This window comes from Lycium ferocissimum, chromosome 4, assembly GCF_029784015.1.
Source record: "Lycium ferocissimum isolate CSIRO_LF1 chromosome 4, AGI_CSIRO_Lferr_CH_V1, whole genome shotgun sequence".
Lineage (NCBI taxonomy): Eukaryota > Viridiplantae > Streptophyta > Magnoliopsida > Solanales > Solanaceae > Lycium > Lycium ferocissimum.
Window position 1 is genome coordinate 22580796 of NC_081345.1, and position 19913 is coordinate 22600708.

The following is a 19913-nucleotide window of genomic DNA, read 5'->3' on the forward strand; positions in this document are numbered from 1 at the left end:
TTTGCATGTATTTGGAAGCCTCTATCAAATAGTGGAGTTAACCACATAAAGTATGTTATCTTATGTGGCCTCAACTGAAATAGACCTAAAATTTTACAACTTATTAAAATAGGCCTGAAATTTTACAACTTATTAAGGCAAATGCATATTATTAAAAGAGATGACATACTTTAAGTGCTCGGTTGAGAACACGCGCAATTTTTTTTCAAAATTCGGACCAAAAATATTTAATATGAACACTTTATTATGTATTCAAATACTTAATTGGAACAAACATTAATTTGAGTGTGTAGATGAAATTTGCTGGTAAATTCAGGGAGCTATCAATGTATTAAGAATCTGTTTGGATAGGCTTACAACTCATGGGTCATAAGCTAGAAGTTCTAATTTATGACTTTTGACTTATATTTATTATTTTAATTTAAAAATAAATGCTTAAAAATACTTTTTATATTACCCAAATATTATAAAACTAAGACACCTAAAATAAGTCAATCCAAACAAGCTTTAAGCCTTGAAATGTCCATCATAATGTCACATGCATATGTTATATGTGTATATAACCCCCCACTCCCCCGCCCCTCCACCCCACCAAAGCTAGAAAAGAAAAAAGAGAAGAGGATTTGACTTGGTTTTGATTTAGAGAAAACAGAAGAATTGGTAAAGAATGAAGAAGAAAATTCAATCCGATTGAATCCAATTTTGACGTCCGTAAACAAACACTCCTCTTTCTCTCTCTAAAAAAAATAAAAAAAAATACAGCTAAAGAAGCTGAATCTATCTACTGAAAAAAAAGGAACAGTGAACTTGAGAAAAAAACCTATATACTTACGTGAGTATTTATTCTTATTCACATTAAATTATGTGTGTTTTTGCTCCTTGTAGTTCAGTTTAAGGAATAGTCAATCTGCCAAGCTGCGGTGAGTCGGTGTTTAAATTGTGTCCTGGTAAGTCTTTTTTTATAGCTAATTTAAGCTGTGGATCGACTTCTTTTTATTATTTATTGTGTGATTTAGGGCTCGATCAAGTTGTATTCAGTTTTGTTTCTATTTTTTTGTTTGAGTGTTTAATTAATTACGGCAGCTTCTTTTATTTATTTTTTTGTTTTAGAAATTTGGGATTTTTTTTTTTTTTTTTGGGGTATATTCTGTACTGTTGCTTTTCTGACTAAAGTGATAAAGGATGAAGTTGGATTTCTGTCTTTAAACTGTTGAGATTTTGTGTGCATAACATTCTGATTTGATGATTTTAAGTTAAGGTTGGGTTAATGGTTAGTAAAATTGAATAACTGTTGCAGTGGATTATGCGAAAAAGCGGACACAAGACTGTTAGTTGAGTGGAAACAAGACAAGTTTGGATCTTTGGGGTCAAGTGGAGACTTTTTAATGTCTACTTCAGATCCAGATAGTATATTGCTCGGTTAATTGATTGATATTATTGGTTTTGCTTGGTTCGTCTTTGTTTGGGGCAAAATTGAAGTTTCTTGAGCTTAGTGTGGGTTTTGATGCCATTTTAGGAAGTTTCTATATTTATTCAAGTGTTTGTAGAGTGTGTGTTTCTTGGTGAAAAATGGTTCCAACAGGGCCGCCTCCGAATCCACTTGGAGGTTCCCAATCTGTACCGTCTTCATTACTGCGATCAAATTCGGGTGTAATGAGTGGGGGTCAAGGGGGTGCGATGCCTTCACCAGGGGGTTTTCCTTCTATGGTTTCACCTCGGACGATGTTTGGTAACATGAATATGCTAGGGAATGGAGGTCCCAATGTTTCACATCAGTCCTTTGCAAATGGAGGTCCTAATGCTGGTTCTCAGCGTGGTCCGGTTGATAATGGGGCTGAGACGGACCCGCTTTCTGGTGTAGGAAATGGGGGGATGGGTTTTAGTGCTCCTTCAACGTCGTTTATGTCATCAGCTATGGCAACAAATCCAAATACCAGTCAAGTTCAAGGACAGCAGTTCCCTAACCCCTCTGCTGGTAACCACATGTTGACTGACCAACAACGACCCCAACAGCTTGATTCCCAGAATTTTCAACGTAATCAACAGTTGCAGCAGTTTTCTTCCCCTAACAATTCCCAAACACAGCAACAGCAGCATCAATTTCAATCCATGCGTGGTGGATTAGGAGGCGTGGCACCCGTCAAAATGGAGCCACAGGGGACAAATGATCAAACACCACAGCAGTTGCAAGCTCTGCGAAACTTGGCAAATGTAAAAATGGAACCGCAACAGATTCAAAGTATGAGAGGTCTTGCGCCTGTCAAAGTAGAGCAACAACAATCAGACCCATCTTTGTTTCTACAACAGCAACAACAACAGCAGCAACAGCAGCAGCAGTTCCTTCAGATGTCCAGGCAGTCCCCTCAAGCTGCTGCTGCTGCACAGCTTCTGCATCAGCAGAGGCTAATGCAGTTCCAGCATCAGCAGCAACTCTTGAAGACTATCCCTCAACAAAGAAACGCACTACAACAACAATTTCAATCACAGAATCTTGCTATAAGGCCTCCTGGAAAACCATCATACGAGCCCGGGATGTGTGCGCGTCGGCTGACTCATTATATGTATCAGCAGCAACATAGACCTGAAGTAAGAAGAATGGGTCAACTATATCATTGTGTGGCATCTATGCACTACACCCTACCCCACAGCTTCCCCAGATAATAAAAAAGAAAGTATGATATCAACTCTAATTTTTTAACAAATTGCTCTACCTCCTTTATAGGACAATAACATTGAGTTTTGGAGAAAATTTGTTGCTGAGTATTTCGCTCCCAGTGCCAAGAAAAAGTGGTGTGTCTCTATGTATGGAAGTGGTCGTCAGACTACTGGAGTTTTTCCTCAGGTTCATTGCTTATATAGAAGCTATTTACATTTTTGGTTTTTGTAATGTCTGTTTGTTCTCCCATCAAATGAAAATATGAATTATAATAAGTTTCATGCTACAAGTATGGTATGCTTTTACGACATAGAATTAATGTTTTCATCTCAGATGCTCCTTTTAGAGCTTGTTCTGTAAATGCTGCAGATTAATTGTAGAGCAACTGTTAGCAAATCAGTTTGTATCGTTGATCAATATTGTGTAATTTGCAGGATGTGTGGCACTGCGAAATATGCAACCGCAAGCCAGGCCGTGGGTTCGGTATGTTCTTTGCAGCATCAAGCGCTTGAGTTATTTTCTTGTCCGAGAGACAGTTAACAAACTTTGTGTCTTTACCCTTGCTTCAATTAATTCATCTTATTTATTTGGTTTTCCTATTAGCTGATGATTCTATTTCAGCATCTGATACTTCTCAACTCATTGTTTCAGAAGCGACTGCCGAGGTCTTGCCCAGGCTTTTCAAGATAAAGTATGAAAGTGGCACTTTGGAAGAACTTCTGTACGTTGATATGCCCCGTGAATATCAGAATTCATCTGGGCAAATAGTCTTAGATTATGCAAAAGCGATTCAGGAGAGTGTCTTTGAGCAACTTCGTGTTGTCCGTGATGGTCAGCTTCGCCTAGTGTTCTCACAACCTGATTTGAAGGTTAAATGAAGAGCTGATTAGTTTTATATTCAGTAAAGTGCTTATTCATGGACAATTGAGACATAGCATGGAGCATATTAATGCTATCATTTGTTTGATCCGGATTCCTTTTGTATCAACTGGCAGATAGTTTCTTGGGAATTTTGTGCTCGACGTCACGAGGAGCTTATCCCTAGAAGATTGTTGATACCTCAGGTTAATCAATTTTACCCCTAAACTGCATTCCACTGATGTATTATGAAATCATGCTATAGTGATTTGAATCATACACTTCTTTTCACTGATAGCAGAATATTAGGTGGCCTTTGTTTAAAAATAGGTAATTTTTTTTTTTCAATCAGATACAAAAACTGAGGCATCTTTCTCTCTAGGTGCTTGGTTGAATTTTTTCCCCGAAAAAAATGGAGATGCTTTTCGGAAAAAATTTCAACTCTATTTGATAAGTAAAAGAACTGCCATCTAAGTTATTGCCATTTCTGCAATAGCAAAGGCTTTTTCGTTTCAATGACCTTGGAACTATGTGCTAATTCGAAGTTATTGGTCTTTATTATCGACATTACTTGATATGGAATTTTATGAGAGTATGGTCGTGTGAGTATTTCTGATCACTATTTCCCTTTTTTGGGGTCTGTTGGTACAAATTAAATATACATGGAAGTACAAGATTTCAGTTGCATTTTTCTTCTTCTCTAGTTTCAAAATTTACCCTGTTTCTTCTTCTTAGCAATATAGAATGGGTTAAACTTATTCTCTTTCCTCATCTTGTGATATTGAAGCGGTAAGGGCTGCTGGATGGACAGCTCTAAACTGCTTATGGTTGCCATTTTTGTCCATTAATGGAAAAGAACTGCCGTTTGTATGGCATTTCTACTTATTTTTTTTTTCCTTTCCAGTTTTGGGAAGAGTTTGTTTCTCAAAAATATTTTTGGAGACAATTGCATGGTTGGATTAGGTGTTGGATTGTGTTTGGATTTATCTTTTTTGTAAATCATTTGGTGGATTGTATTTTCGTTGTATCTATTTGTTTTAGCATATATTTTGTCTTAGCTGGATGAACTTTTAGCTTTGAGTGTTGATGGTGCATGCAAAGTAGTGGCTATTGAATCATTTCTGATTTGCCTTTTATTATTTTGATATGCTGACAGGTTAGTCAACTTGGTGCTGCAGCTCAAAAGTACCAGGCTGCCACCCAAAATGCATCATCCAGTGCATCTGTTTCTGAGTTGCAGAATAATTGCAATATGTGAGTCCAGAAACTTACATTATGCCGTTTACTTTAACTATTGGGGCTGGCAATGTTCCATAACTTTGTTTGACCGTAGTTGTTGCCTAACAATTTCTGTTTAGCATATCTACCTCCTTGTTAAGAGTTCTAGCTAAATTTGTTTTATGGTAGTTGTTGCCTAGCAATTTCTATTTAGAATATTTAACCCTCTTTATTAAGAGGTTAGCAGTGCCTAATTGTGAGATCGCTGTCATTAGCGGGCAGTGATGACGAGATAGGCTTTATTTGTATTTCTAACTTTTTACAGCTCTGTTTTTGGCATTGAGCTTTTATGGTCTTTACTGGTGCTGTGGCCCACTCTTTCTTAACTTAGGTTTGCCTTTGATGCTAAGTTGGGATATTCTGCCAATGAGTTGCCCTACTAAGCTTTTGGCACGCCAGTCATTTTCTTAAAGCTGAAACTTACTGTGATTTGATTCACAGTGATCTTGCTGTGTACATATTTTCATGTCTACCGTTGTCGGCAGACGTAGCTTAGAATTTAGTATAATGGAGTATGGTCAATTTGTTATACTGTTGAGCCTTAGAAGCTCAAACTCTTGAAACATGATTATGAATGTCTAGTTGATAAATATGTTTACCACAATGATATGGTTAGGTGCATGACTGTCTACCTTCTTTTGATACACAAAATTTTGTGTTAAACCAAAAGTTGAACTTTAGAGTGTGGGTTTGATTTCTCATGTTTTGAGGGGTGTGTGTCTGTTGAGGATGCTGCCTGTGACCTGTTGGAGTGTTGCTTTAATTCTAGTCCTCTCATGCTCATCAAACTTCTCCAATGAGCTAGGGGTGTCATCTGGTGTCTGGACTTACCAAAAGGGAGAGTGAGGTTTGAGGAATAAATCTTCTTCCCATGGAATTACATTTATCTCAGGAGCTGCGTATAGTGGTAGGCGGTGGGGGGAGGGAAGGTAAAGATATGCATGCCGTCTGAAAGTCACAAGTGCTACATGTAAGCATAGAATCGTAAATTTATGCTTATAGATTCTTTGATTCTTGGAAATTCCATTAAGATCGTGTATCTGCTACTGTGGGGGGAGAGAAGGTAAAGATATGCATGCCCTTTGAAAGTCACAAGTGATACATGTAATCATAGTCTCGTAAATTCATGCTTAGAGATTCTTTGATTCTTGGAAATTCCATTAAGATTGTGTATCTGCTGTCATCCTGTGTTCCTTTATGTAGCTTTAGATGTGTGAGTTATTTAGTAATTTTGACTTCTAATTGTGCTTCAGGTTTGTTGCTTCAGCTCGTCAGTTAGCAAAAGCTTTGGAAGTTCCGTTGGTAAATGATTTAGGATATACAAAGAGATATGTGAGATGCCTTCAGGTATGCACCTTGTCCTGACATAGAGAACTCCTCTTTTTTCCCTTCTTCATCTGTCCCTTGTGCAGGTTTCCATTTCAGGAGTGGAAATAGTCCTCGTGCATCCGTTGTAGCTACTCATGCGTTTCTCTTTTTATGTCTGTTTAAAAGTCAATTAATTCTGTTGACCTGTCTTCAGTTCCCTGCTTTCCATATCTCGCCCCGTTGTATTCAGAGCATACTTGAAAACTGAGACGAAGTCAGTTCTTTTAACAGCCAGTAGGTTGAGATGGATCAGTATATGGATTTCTTGGATTCAGTTGGGAATTATGTAACTTGAACTTATTGTAGGGATGCTTGTTTCTGTACTTTTATGTACCTTCTTGGTACTTTTATTAATAAAACTCTTACCTTGTCAAAAAGAAAAAAAAGAAAAAGAAAAAAAGAGATGGCTGTTAATGTTGTGGATTTTGGAAATTCTTTTTAGTAACCTGTATAATTAACTCATGTATAGTGCTTCAGCTTTTTCTCCTGCTACCTATGTGGTGTAATGTTTTTCCTACTGTTGGGAATCATTGTTTGACTTTCAGAACTTGACCTCATTTAAAAAATGTTCGTTCTAGCGGGAACTCAAGGTTTATTGGCTTAGGGCTCTTCTGAGTTCTGATTTAGTTTATTTTTCCCAAATGTTTTATGATCGTTAATTTTGAAACCAAAACAAAGCTGCTTTTGTGTGATAACATCTGGTCAGATGATAAATTATTGTATTTATAATTTCCATTCGATTAAAAGAGGCTTGTGATTAACTACGGATGTGTTGTGTTCTTGGTGGATTGCAGATATCGGAAGTGGTTAATAGCATGAAAGATTTGATCGACTATAGCAGGGAGACAAGGACCGGACCCATGGGTAAGTTCAACCTACTTAACCTTTCTATTAATTCCTGACATCACATTTCAATTTTCCTGATGATGTGACAAACCAACAACACATGAAAATAGGAGGATAGGTGGGGTTGTTTTACTGTGATTTAGTGTTTGTATAGATAAGAATGACTGATTTTTCACAATGAGGCATCTGATTGTCCTGTAAAGGTGTCCCTGGGCTTTGGTTCAATGGAAGGTGGTACAACGCGAGATGTGTGGTAGGCTTCTGTTGCTCCAAATTCTGGAATTTAAGTGGAGAAGGGTAGAGAATTAAGCCCTATCTTCTTTTTATAAGTAAAGAATGGCATTTACGTGAAGAGGATTAGGACCATTATCCTGAGTTACTAAGCTGAAACAAGGGATTTCTCAGTTAATCAAAAACAAATGAGAGCAAAATAAGGGGAGAAAAAGATAGAAGATTGCCATTTGAAGTAAATTTTGCTCATACTGTGAAATTGCTTCCTAGGGATGAAAAATAGAAACTATCATATCTGAGTAGAGAACCCATTGCAATTGTGTGACAAAGCAGATTCCGTTGCATATCTAGTCAACTTTGTTGGTAATATAGCTGTCATGTGATAACTTGAGCCTCGCAATATGCATGAATGTGGGGGACTGAAGAGTAGGACAGTCCAACTTTTGCAAACTAAGTCTCAATTTTCATATTGGACATAATGTATAGTTAATTTTCTCGCTGGTGCTCATTGATCCAGTACCACAGTTTTTCCCCTGAATTAATTATAAATTCCCTCTTTTGCCCCGAAATATCTCATTATTCCTAGTTCCATTCTGGATTTGGTGTTTTATCTATTTTGATAATGAGGATTTGGTGTTCTATATCTTAGTGCTACCTTTTTGTGCTTTGGAGTTTGCTGTAACATTTAATCCCAGAAGACAGGATAAGTGGTTAGTGTTTCCCTAACATTCATGAAGTTCAAGTGGTAATCTAACAAACTAAATGTAATTTGGGGTTCATCAAGTCTTATCAATAATCAATTTTTATGTATTGCCCAGTGTTATCCTCTGAACCTGTGATGCGTATCTCAGTGGACCATATTTGCGTGTGCTATTGATAATTTGGAGTAGATACTCAACTTGCCGTGATGAACTTTTTCTATTTTCATCTAGTGTTGATTAAATGCCTACCTTCTTTTCCATGTTTTACATGTTACTTTTACAGTTCACATTGTGCCCGACTTTTAATTTTGCAGAGAGCTTGGCTAAGTTTCCTCGTAGGAATGGCTCTTCAGCTGGGGTACAAGGTCCAGTTCAATCATCTGACGATCACTCTCAGCAGTCACAGCAACAGCAGCAGCAGCAACAACAGCAGCAGCAACAGCAACAGCAGCAACAGACGCAGCAAACAGTCAGTAACTCGAACCATGAAACCACAGCCCAGCCTGGTTTGATGCAACTAGCTTCGAGCAATGGTATGTCAAATGTAAACAACTCTTTGAACCAAGTGCCTGCTACTTCGTCTAGTGGTGCTATTGTTGGACTGCTGCACCAAAATTCCATGAACTCCAGGCAACAAAATCCAGTGAATGGTGGAAGTAGTGCATACTCAGGCAATGCTATCCAAATGCCTTCACCAAATTCTTCAAGTACAATGCCTCATTGTCAACCCAACCCCTCTCCATTCCAATATCCAACACCGTCATCATCCAACAATCCACCACAAGCTTCACACAGTGGCTTATCATCAGCACAACACATGAACTCTGCAAATTCCCCAAAAATCTCAATGCAGCAACCAGCCCATTCAAGTGACGTGGATGCTAATGACACTCAGAGTTCTGTACAAAAGATTATACATGAAATGATGATGTCTTCACAGCTAGGTGGTGGCGGCATGGTAGGTAGTGGTGCTATTGGGAATGATATAAAAAATGTACATGGAATGTTGGCAACAAGTAATAATTCCATTCTCAATGGAAGCAACTGCCTTGTTAGGAATGGGACAGCCAGCGCTAATGGTACAGGTGTTGGTGCTGGATTTGGGAGTATGAACAATGGACTGGGCCAAGCTGCAATGGCTAATGGAATTCGGGCTGCATTGGGTAATAATCCTTCCGCCATGAATGGGTTAGTGGGCATGACAATGGCGAGAGAGCGAAGTATGAGTCAACAGCAACAAGATATTGGAAACCAACTGCTTAGTGGTCTAGAAGCAGTCAACGGTTTTAACAACCTTCAGTTTGACTGGAAAACATCTCCTTAAAAAGGTTCAAGTTGGCAATTATTAGTCTTCGTTCTGCTGCTTGTGCTGGAAAGATAACTTAGAGTTTGCCTCGCATGATGAGAGTAGCCATGGTTGCTGAAGCAGAAGCGGTATCATCTGTACTGACCTGAGAGAGAAGGAAAATGTAAAGCGTGGTATCTGAACGACTGAAATGTCATTTCATCCATAGATCGGATACACTCTTCTAACTTGATTTTGCCTGGTTTATCACAGCTGCTTAACAGCCTTGAATGGGACATTCAGGGAGTGACTTGGCTAATGGACCGCTGCATGCTATCTATTTATTCCATGTGGAGGCATTTGTAAACTACATGTCTGCTATCTATTGCCCCTATCGTGCCTGTATCTGCGCCACCACTCCAGAGTATGCGGGTGTATATATTTGGATTCTGTTGTAGAACTTCCAGGAGCTGCTAGAATTGGTGCCGGTAAAATCATCATTTCTTCTCTCTTTCCACTTTTCTTTCTGTTGGGCTTTTTTGGAGTGGCTTGACGGGGAAAAAATTAGGAATGCCTATCTGAAGGAATCGCTTTGGCACTGAATTTTCATAGGGGCATAATTTGAAGAATTTCTATTAGCCTGTTGATTTGGAAATGAATAGCTTTTTCTTACTCATACAGATCTTTGTTCTAATTAGTTGACAAAGTAGAAAGAGCCAGTTACTATACTCTTGTTGTCACCTTCTGTAACTTGGCCTTCTGGAATTAATTTTTCTTAATTGAATTTGGATTGCGAGGAGAGTGGCTCTATCGTTAGTGCAAGGATGCTAGTCATAAGGACAATCTTTAACAAAACAGACCTTTGCAGAAGTCGATGGCCAAAATCATACATAGAAGCGTATCGTATGGTGTGGATAGGAGTTTGGTCCAATTTCTTCCCGAAGATTGAAGAATCTATGTTGCAGCAAGAAGTACCAAAGAGGTAATATAATTGTAATGACATATGAACTACCTGGGACTTAAATATGTTTCATCACTTAGGTTAAATGTCGGCAGATGTAAACTCTTTGTCATATCAAAATGTTAATTTTACGAGTAGGTGATTCAAAAGCATATTTGTGTCCAAATGCACAAGTTTACCAACACAGCAATTTAAAGTGTTCTTTCCAGCATTTGTCATGCGCTTTTTAGAGATATGACGTCAGATGTATGTATTTTCTTCCCTCAAATCATAACTCAAAAAGGAACTGGTGCTACTACCCTAATGATGCGGTGACAATGGTGAAGTTCTCTCAACTGCGTATGCTACTGTCCAAAGAAATCAGCACTGATAAACGTGCTCGAGACCTTAGGCTAGCCCTTTCCAAGCCCAATAAAATATACTCATGGATTAAGTGAGACGCATACATGGGAGCTAAAAGAATGAGTAACAGTGTTGACTAAAGGAACATTTGCGCATGTAGAAAAAGGCGGAGTCAAGCTATAGGCACGATAAAATTATGTAGTTACTCATTGGCTTGCGGTCGTGGAGTTTCTTGTCATACTGTATAAGAAAATTAACGAGAGAATAGCTAGGTGGAAGTCGGGTATATACTGGGTGGTTACTGCTTTCGAAATGTCTTCTTTTTTGATAACTCTTTAATTTCAACTTTCCACATGAATGTTTAAAATTACAAGATTAAAGGGCATTTTGTGTACATTCTATATATCTTTCAGTTGAAGACCATAAGATTTAAAAGTATTCTTTATTTTCTTAAATTCCGTCCGAGTCAAAACCAGACAAATAAATTTAAACAAAGGGAGTAATTAACTAACAAGGCGACAAACTTTATCTAAAACTAACATGAATAAACAGATTAAGAGATGAAACAGAGGCCAATAACGTTTAAAATTTGGCGAAGAAGTATTCAATATTATCCTGCTCAGTTGGAATTTCTCTGTTTATTGGAACTAAGCTTTCCTCATAACTAATAGGCCAAACGCTGCCAGAGCCTATATTGGAGAAATTTAAACCAAAATCTGTAACTTGTTTAGTTGTGTGGTCATAATACACCAAATTGTAAGTTTGCGTCATTTCATAAATATACTTATCATACTCCCATATGCCAAGAGGCCAATGCGACGTTATCGGCGGATTCACAGTAACAACTTTAATCCAATTATTCTCTCCGATCGTTGCCCATATATCGTAACAGGACGTCATAGGTTGAGCCATTTCGCTACAAGACATGGCAGCAAGAGATCCCCCGCGCAACATTAGCGCACCCCAATGATCATATGGAATTGGCGGCCCTTCCATCTCCCCAAACATTTCAGTTGTGAAGTCAAATGTTGAGATAATATACACATTGTCTTTAGTGACGCACAACCAATAATAGACCCCATTTAGATGAGTGCAACCAAGGGACTCACACAAGCTGCTGTTGTAAGGGAAATTAGGTTCAATGTGCTTCCAGGAGTCATTTTTCAACGAATAAATAGCTGCAAACACTTTAGGATGAACCTTCCTTTTCTCGTCGTTCATGTATGTTCGAAGCGATAAAACTTTGTAGTCTTGGCTCACCGCGTCGTACCCTATCCCAACAACATTGTCGCGCTCATCGAAGAATCTCTGGAGTTCAAATGAAACCATAGGAATAATCCTACATTCTTTGGTAGCAGGATTCCACCAAGCAAACCGAACATTACATAGAAAAAATCCCTTCTGTAATAGGAACAATCCATTAACTGGACCATAAATAGCTCTGAAATCGCTAACATGTTCCCAACGGAAAATACTCTGACGGGAAGGGACAATGCCTGCGATTATTTTCTCAGGGAACAAGAATAAGTTAATAGCTCTTAAAGGGGGCTGTGGTGTATAGTTAACCCCGAATTTACAAATACAGAGACGAGGACGACTACTCTTGCTACTGAAATGCTTCTTGATAAAATCTGGGCTTTTAATAAGATCGTGCCAACTTTTGCATACACATTTGAATCGCAACAGTGATCTCACAGGTAACCTGATCAATAAAATATCAGTTACAATTTCTTTTCGCGAATAGCTTTGGATACTAGTTGTCATTCTGCTCCTTGAATTTTTTCCTACAATATATGCAAATATCTTGGTTATTTTTAAAGCTTGCATAAACATTAAAATAGAAAATTGGTATCGAATATATATATTGATGAACTAAAAGTCTAAAATCAAAAAATTAATCGACAATTGGAACACTAACCTTATATGAAGATGAAGAAGGCGCCTTTTCATATGAAGACGTGTGACAAACAAATTATACAAATGCTGAACGTACAATAAGAGTGAATTTTTCTCGCGAATTATTCAGAGGAGTAAAGAATATGCAGATCACAAAAGGCACAAAAAAGGTGAATTCGGATGAAATTAGTCTTTATGTAGGCTGAACGTACAATAAGAAAACAAGAGATTGAGCTTATAATTAGGTAATAATCAATGAATTTCTTCCTATAATAACGATTAAAATAATATCCGTTCAGTTCCTAAAAAACTGGGTAAAACAATGGAGCAACATAAGGGGCAGTTAATTTATAGTATGATTTACGTTTTCTTCTTCGAACAGTGTGTTGAATCTCATAATTGTCAAAAAAAGATCATATGGAATCTTACGAACCAGTTTGTATAGTATTTCCATACGTGTTAAGCTTTAAAATACCAGCGAGTGCACCTATAATTAAGTAAAGAATTAAAGTGAAATAATCATAAGGAAAATTAAATGTAAGGTAAATTGTGTTTTCAACCAGTCTATTGCCATGAACATTACGTAGGAATTTCAAGCACCCCACCTCAAAAACAAATATTGGGGACTATTGGAAACAATGTCAGAGATCTTTGAGATGTATAGTTGGTGATCTATCTGTTGAGCGTGCTAATAAATTCCCACGTTGGTAGCCGAAAATAAAATAAAGTTATATATAATATGCATCGGATAGTCCTAATGGTGTAAGGTCTTTTGAGTGAAACCTTGTGGACTTGGTCCAAAACGGACAATGTTACACTAACTGGGAATTGCACAAATTGTCCTTTTTAGGCCCCCTATTTAAGAAATACGCTCCCTAGGAATCAACTTTAGACCGTCTGAAATTGAAATCCCGAGTCTAAAGTTTGAATGCAGTTCATAGAACTTCAATAGAAGAAGAAATTTTTTCACTCATGCTTGTCATCCGCTTATGAGTACGGTTCAATTATTCTTAAATATGGTTAGTAACCAGATTCTCATGGGATCATTCACACAAATCCCAATTTCGGGATGGTCTTTAATTTTTGCCCCTCAAATTTGTGGTCTTTAATTTTTGCTCTTCAGCACTTGTCGTGCGGCATAAGTTTAGATTTCGTTTGGCATAATTTATATTTTCGTATCATAACGCCCCACAAGTTATGCCGGACACGACAAAACTTTCAAAACTCAACATAAAAATAGCCAAAAATGGGCACGAAAAAGGATAAAGAACATAAACAAAAGGGCAGCCTGGTGCATAAGCTCCCGCTATACGCGGAGTCCGCGGAAGGGCTGGACCACAAGGGTCTATTATACGCAACTTATCCTGTAATTGTGCAAGAGAATATTTCCACGGCTCGAACCCGTGGACTCCTGGTCACATGGTAACAACTTTATCATTAAAGCCAAGGCTCCCCTTCACGAAAAAGGATAAAGAACATATGCCCCAAAATCATAACTCCAGTTTATGAACTTTACAACAAATTCTGAAAAAAACTACACAACTTATGCCACATAAGAATTTATGTCGAGCGAAGCAAAAGTCCAATTTCCCAAGATAAATGTTATAGAACTTATACCAAGTGAAGTGGTCTGGATATTTTCATTAAATGAGCACCAGAGGCAAAAATTAAAGATCACAGATGCGTGGGGCAAAAATGAAAGATCATTGCGTTTGAAGCAAAATCCGTGCAAAAACTTCATTCCCATGTTTATATCAATAATTTCATTCCGAGAATGTTAATCACAATGACCTCCTAAAATTGGAGGTCTTTTTCTAAAATTGGATTTTCAGCTGTACTTTTTAGTTTGGGTGCCAATAATAGCATAGTTGCTTAATCGTTCTTCCTTTTACCTATTTCAATACAGGTGCTTTTCATGCTACCTTTTAGGGAAAACTGATTTGAAGGTCTCTCTGTTGTCTCTGAAGCATGTTTGAGCTAGAACGCGAGGGCTTTTTCGTACTCTTCCAATTTTTGGATATTAAATTTTTTATTTTAAAAAAAGATCGTAATTACATGGTGAAAACAGGTCTTTTTCTTTTTTCCAGGCCATATCAAACAAGTGCTGTGATTAAAATTCTTCTTTTTCCCCATTTAAGTTTGAGAGACTTCTGCAATTAGTGCCTAAAAGAATCTGATGCTATCGTCAGTCTTACCAATTACTACTATTACGAACTTTGATGTTAATTTTTTATCATGGTTTGGTATGGCAGCTCGTTTGACAATTCCTTCGTGGTAATACGGAATTCTCAAATTCTGAAAGTTTCTGTATTTCATTGAAGTTCTTTTCCCTACAATATGTGCACGGTGCACTCAGTAACAGATTTATTTCAATCACACTCCATTTATACTGACGAAGCAGTCCAAGTATAAGCACATACAAAGTTTCTAGCGTTGTATGTGACTGGTAAACTAGAAGCAGTCCAAGTATGCTACTACTTAAATACACATTTGATCACATTTTGCACTTTTTTCTTTCAGTCATATCTTTGTTTTTAATTAGTTACATCGGAATCAGCTCCTAAGATTCTGGTCGTGCTCTTTAAATGTAAAGACTCAGTATTGAAATACATTGACAATAAGTGAATTCAATTCACTTTCATTCTTTCCCTTTTTTTTTTTTTTTTCATTGCACTTGCTTTCACATTTCTGCCATTTCATTTATGACTTCCTTTTTTTTTTATTTTTCCAGCTTTAAACCTACTTAATTCTTCTGCATTTTCCTGTTCAGATTATCTATTCGTTGCATACTCGAAACCAAGTTGATCGATATAATTTCACACATAAATTGGCGGAAACATATAAACCAACAAAATCTTTATCCGAAGTGTTATACAATCAGTAGTATCCAGCAAAAAATATAATATTTAACCGCGCTATATTTACAATGTTATGTTCTCTGATATATATTTTCCTCTTTTTTTCTCTACCTCTTTAATTAGGCTCGTCTGGAAGTTGTACACTCGCTGATGTTCACATTCATATACACTTTGTCCTCAAACTGATTCTTCTTCCCATATCTCGTGCTTGTTTATCGATACTTGGTGAAAAAGTATTCAGCATTATCGTACTGAGTGGGATCTTCTCTCTTTACCGGGACTAGGCTCTCCTTATAATACAAAGACCAACAGAAGCCAGAGCTTAGAACCTGAAATTGATCAAATCCAAGATTTGTAACTTCTCCTGAAATTGATCAAATCCAAGATTTGTAACTTCTTTCTTGGTATTGTCATAGAACACCATCCTGTTAGTTTCTGTTAACTCAAAAATAAACTTATCGTACTCCCACACGCCGAGAATATGATGCCATGATATCGGAGGATTTACAGTGAAAACTTTGATCCAATTATTTTCTCCGATCCTCACCCATATATCATAAAAAGACGTCATAGGCTGCGACGTATTACTACAAGATATAGCTGCAAGAGAGCCACAGCGTAACATTAATTCCCCCCAATGCTCTCCTGGAATAGGTGGCGGCTCCATCACCCCGAACAACTCCGTTGCAAAATCAAACGTTCGAATACCGTACACATTGTTAGCATCATTGTCCTTGGTAATGGTCATCCAATAATAAAGTCCATTCAAATAAGTGCAATTAAGGGACGTGTATAAGTGACAGTTGTAAGGTAAATCGGGCTCATCTAGAAGCTTCCACGAGTCATCGTTCGATGAATATATAGCAACGTACGCCTTAGGATAAACCTCGTATTTCTCATCATCACAAAATACACGAGCCCATATAACTTTATAGTCGTTATTCACCAGCTCTAATCCTAACCCAACTGTCCGGGTATGAACATCGAAAGATAGCGGAAGATCAATATTATACTTGGGAATAAGCCTACACTCTTTAGTTGCAGGATTCCACCAACAAAACCGAACATTTTCTAAATAATGTCGATTCTCTAATACGAATAAGCCATCAACCGGACCATAAATACCTCTGAAATCAGTAACTTCTTCGCAATGATAAAGCCTCTGATGGGTAGGGACAATCCCGCCAAATATTTTCTCAGGGAGCACGAAAAAATTAAAAGCCCTTAAAGGCTCTGGGTCGTGGTTGTAGTCGACACCAAATTTGCAAACGACTGGACAGGTACGATTACCCGGGCTATCGCAGTGCTTTCTGATAAAACTCGAGCTTTTGACGAGATCACATCAACTTTTGCACACACGTTTAAATCGGAACAGTGATTTCACAGGTAACCTCGATAAAATATCAGTTAAAACTTCTTCTCGCGAATAACTTTCTGTATTACTCGTCATTCTGCTCAAATTGTTTCCTGCAATACACGCAAACATTCTGGTTATTAACAATATCATACATATACTTCATTGCATTTTTTGTAAGCTGGGCATGAAAGAAAGAAAGAAAAACTTTTTAATGTTGAACAATTGTAACAAAATTAAAAGCTTAAAATCAACAGATGAATTAGCAAATTGGTCATCTAACCTTATATACAGATGAGAAGAGTTAGTGGTTGTATGTATCAACAAGTATTGTACACAAAAAAAATCAAAGAAGAAAACATAGAAGTAAAGAATATGTAGGATCACGAAAGACAGGGGAATGAATGATTTCCGAACATCTCTTATTTATTTTTTTAAAAAAATACGTAACAACATTTATATATGTTAGGAATAAAATCCCATGAAAAATAATATTGGAATATATTAGTGATAAACGCTTAATACTAACTAAAACAATCGGTTAAATCGACAAGAATAAAATGCGAAGAATAATTTTGAATTTTCGTAAGGAAATTTTGATAATAAGGAAAAATTTATAGCCATGGAAGTACTATTTGGAAGGTTTGCAACCCTTAGTAAGGAATTTTAAAAGTGTAGTAAAGTATAAATACTCCAAAGACCACTACACACTCAAAAAGAAAAAACACTCTTTTGATTTTTCCCACCTCACTACAATATAATTAAAAATTAAAGAAAATTTTTCCAAAAAGATTATTTTCTGCCGAGCCTATGGAATACTTTGGTCTCTATAATTTTTTTCTCTCTTTTACAAGAAGGTATTTCAAATGATAGAAACTTTCTTCCATATTTATAAGGATGAAATGGACTTATTGATGTCATCAGCGACTCATTCTTGAATGTAGCAAGTCAGGTGTTATTCAATCTATCATTTAAGCCCAACATGTTCAATAAGCCGATTACAAAAATTTCAAAAATAGAAAACATAGAAGTAAAGAGTATGTGATTTCGTATATTTTATCGAAGGAAGAAAATCTTCCTTCCTTAAAATATGGGATAGGGGACTGGACCCCACAATATAGGGATTGGACAACAAGAAAACAAACAAATGAGCGTAAAATTAGCTATCAACCAGTGACTTCTTCCTATAACAATGACACAATAATTTCCGCTCAATTCCTAAAAGAATGGGTAAAAGTATTGACAAACACAACACTCGTGCAGTTAGAAAAAGGAGAAGGTCAAGCTATAGGCACTAGAAAATTAGGTACAATTACTCATTGGCTTGTGGAATTTCTTGTCAAACCTTATAGGAAAGCAAGCTAAGAGAATAGCTAAGTAAAAGCCAGATACTCAATATACGTCGGGGGGAGACAGGAGTAACGTTATAATAAGGTTAAGTGTGTCTATGTGCATATATTGTTAAGATTTAACTTATACACATCAATCGTGTAAAGAATTTTTAATTTGTTATATCATGTAACTTGTTTTAGTTTCGTGGTTACAAGTCTCACTTTTAACAGATCGATATCTTTAGTTATCTTTCGCGAGCTGATAATATATATTTTTTATATTGATATTGATTGTAGTATATAGAAGGTAAACTGATATTGTTATGAAGTTTTTTGTCAAATCGATGTCTATCTCATGTAAAGTTTTTCCTTACATAAAAACAAGCAATACTGTTTCATAGAGAACACGGTTTCTCGCTTAATTTTCCTATACAACTTACAATAACTAGTACTTCTTCTGCTCCACAATTAAGTGATTTTCTGACTTTATAAATTTGGTCCCGGATAGATGATTTTTATTAGGAATTAGTACTTTCTTGATTTCCTAAAAGGCAAGGCTAGGCTACAACTATTCAAGCATCTCAAAGTCTATCTATAACGATTGTTATTTCATATTGAAGCTTCTGCTAAAGGAAACAGTGATTCCTAGCTTAAGACTCAAACTTCGAAAGCCGACCTGCCAACTGTTAGTAAAACAGAGAACAATATAGATCAGTTACAAGGAAAATAAGAAAACAAATTATGAAACCACAGTTGTGTCGTGGCAAGCGACTGCCTTGAAAGCGATTTCCGGACCGACCACGATGCAAATCGTTTAGCCCGGTACGTTCTCCAAGGTTCCACAACAACTCTTGAACACCTGCACTAGAGAGCTTGCACAAAATTGTTGTCCAGAAACTAGAAGGAAAAAGACGTCTGAAGAAGAGAAGAGATTGTGTTTCTTTTTCTGTGTATCTCACCAAGGCAAACCTCAAAAAATATATAGGTATAGAAAATGACCATCAAGATAAAAGGAAATAAATCAGCCAACGGTTATGACCATAATGGCTCACATAATTGTATAGGTTACAAATCTGAATAATCAATTCCCTAGGATGAATCTGGACATATTAAGGTAAGGATGTATTTGGTTAGTTTCTGGTAAGGATGTATTTGGACAATTTCGGCAATATTAAAAAAATAATATTTTGCAAAACCATGGCAAATTCATCACTTTTGCCTACTAAGGTCAATTCTCATGTGCGCGAGGCCTATCTCTTGTTCTAGCCCATTTACTAACCCAACAACCCACAATTCAATATAAGGAGGAATACTTTCCTCCACCTATGTGGGACATTTGCACTTTATAGAGGAGAAAAGATGAGTAAGGAAAAGAGGAACCACAATGAAACTTTGGCTTTGCATTACCAACAAAGAATTGACTAGAATACCAATACATAACTTTCACACCAACATACATTGTAGGAGAATACTCTTCACCGTCTTTAGACAATGTTGCTTAGCGGTAACCTTGAAATAACATAAAGGTTTACTGCATCAAGCTCAGAAGCCGGGTATTCTGTACCAGCTCAAAGCCTTATAGCTAGATCAAAGACTGCCTTATGCTGCATCTTGAGTCTTAAGAATTGAGTCCCTTAGCCCCCGGATTACTGCGCAAGCAAAAGAACAAAAAAAGGGGTCATCCCATTATGCAGTATATATATGAACCTGTTCATCATGACTTATTTATACTCAATCAGATTGAATTTCTATACTTTTTCGTTGAACATATAACAGTCGATGAGTATTATTCTCTGTCTATTTCGAATCGTAGTAATTAAGATTATACCTTTTTACGGTTACAGGTCAAAAGATAAAACTATTTCGCGGATCACTTTTCCCTGTTTATTCTCGTTGTTCTTTGTTTTGCATTCGTTAGAATATTTGACCATCAGAAGTGGAAATATAT

General features: G+C 36.9%; 2 protein-coding genes and 1 long non-coding RNA gene across 3 annotated transcripts; 2 read left to right on the forward strand and 1 right to left on the reverse strand.

Moving 5' to 3' along the window:
* The first annotated feature begins 591 nt into the window (after positions 1–591).
* LOC132051852 (transcriptional corepressor SEUSS-like) lies at positions 592–9374 on the forward strand. The gene is made up of 10 exons (XM_059443101.1): positions 592–707; positions 891–2586; positions 2723–2842; positions 3091–3139; positions 3308–3525; positions 3652–3720; positions 4671–4768; positions 6046–6139; positions 6955–7024; positions 8253–9374. The coding sequence occupies exons 2-10, from the start codon at positions 1570–1572 to the stop codon at positions 9260–9262; spliced, it is 2745 nt and encodes a 914-aa protein (XP_059299084.1). The 5' UTR covers positions 592–707; positions 891–1569; the 3' UTR covers positions 9263–9374.
* A 41-nt stretch (positions 9375–9415) lies between these two features.
* On the forward strand, positions 9416–10430 carry LOC132051854 (uncharacterized). The gene is made up of 2 exons (XR_009413900.1): positions 9416–9711; positions 10092–10430. It is a non-coding gene; the product is annotated as an uncharacterized LOC132051854 (long non-coding RNA).
* Positions 10431–10843: 413 nt separating this feature from the next.
* LOC132051853 (F-box/kelch-repeat protein At3g23880-like) lies at positions 10844–12623 on the reverse strand. Its single transcript, XM_059443102.1, has 2 exons — positions 12445–12623; positions 10844–12310 (listed from the first exon to the last, which is right to left on the reverse strand). The coding sequence occupies exon 2, from the start codon at positions 12288–12290 to the stop codon at positions 11109–11111; it is 1182 nt and encodes a 393-aa protein (XP_059299085.1). The 5' UTR covers positions 12291–12310; positions 12445–12623; the 3' UTR covers positions 10844–11108.
* Between the last annotated feature and the right edge of the window lie 7290 nt (positions 12624–19913).

What these genes read in the sequence shown, in the direction of transcription:
- LOC132051852 (XM_059443101.1), top strand. Translation starts at nt 1,570, where the DNA reads ATGGTTCCAACAGGGCCGCCTCCGAATCCACTTGGAGGTTCCCAATCT. An exon ending in CTACTGGAGTTTTTCCTCAG is followed by an intron (nt 2,843 to 3,090) that starts GTTCATTGCTTA and finishes TGTAATTTGCAG; the next exon opens with GATGTGTGGCACTGCGAAAT. An exon ending in TTGCAGAATAATTGCAATAT is followed by an intron (nt 4,769 to 6,045) that starts GTGAGTCCAGAA and finishes ATTGTGCTTCAG; the next exon opens with GTTTGTTGCTTCAGCTCGTC.
- LOC132051853 (XM_059443102.1), bottom strand. Translation starts at nt 12,290, where the DNA reads ATGACAACTAGTATCCAAAGCTATTCGCGAAAAGAAATTGTAACTGAT.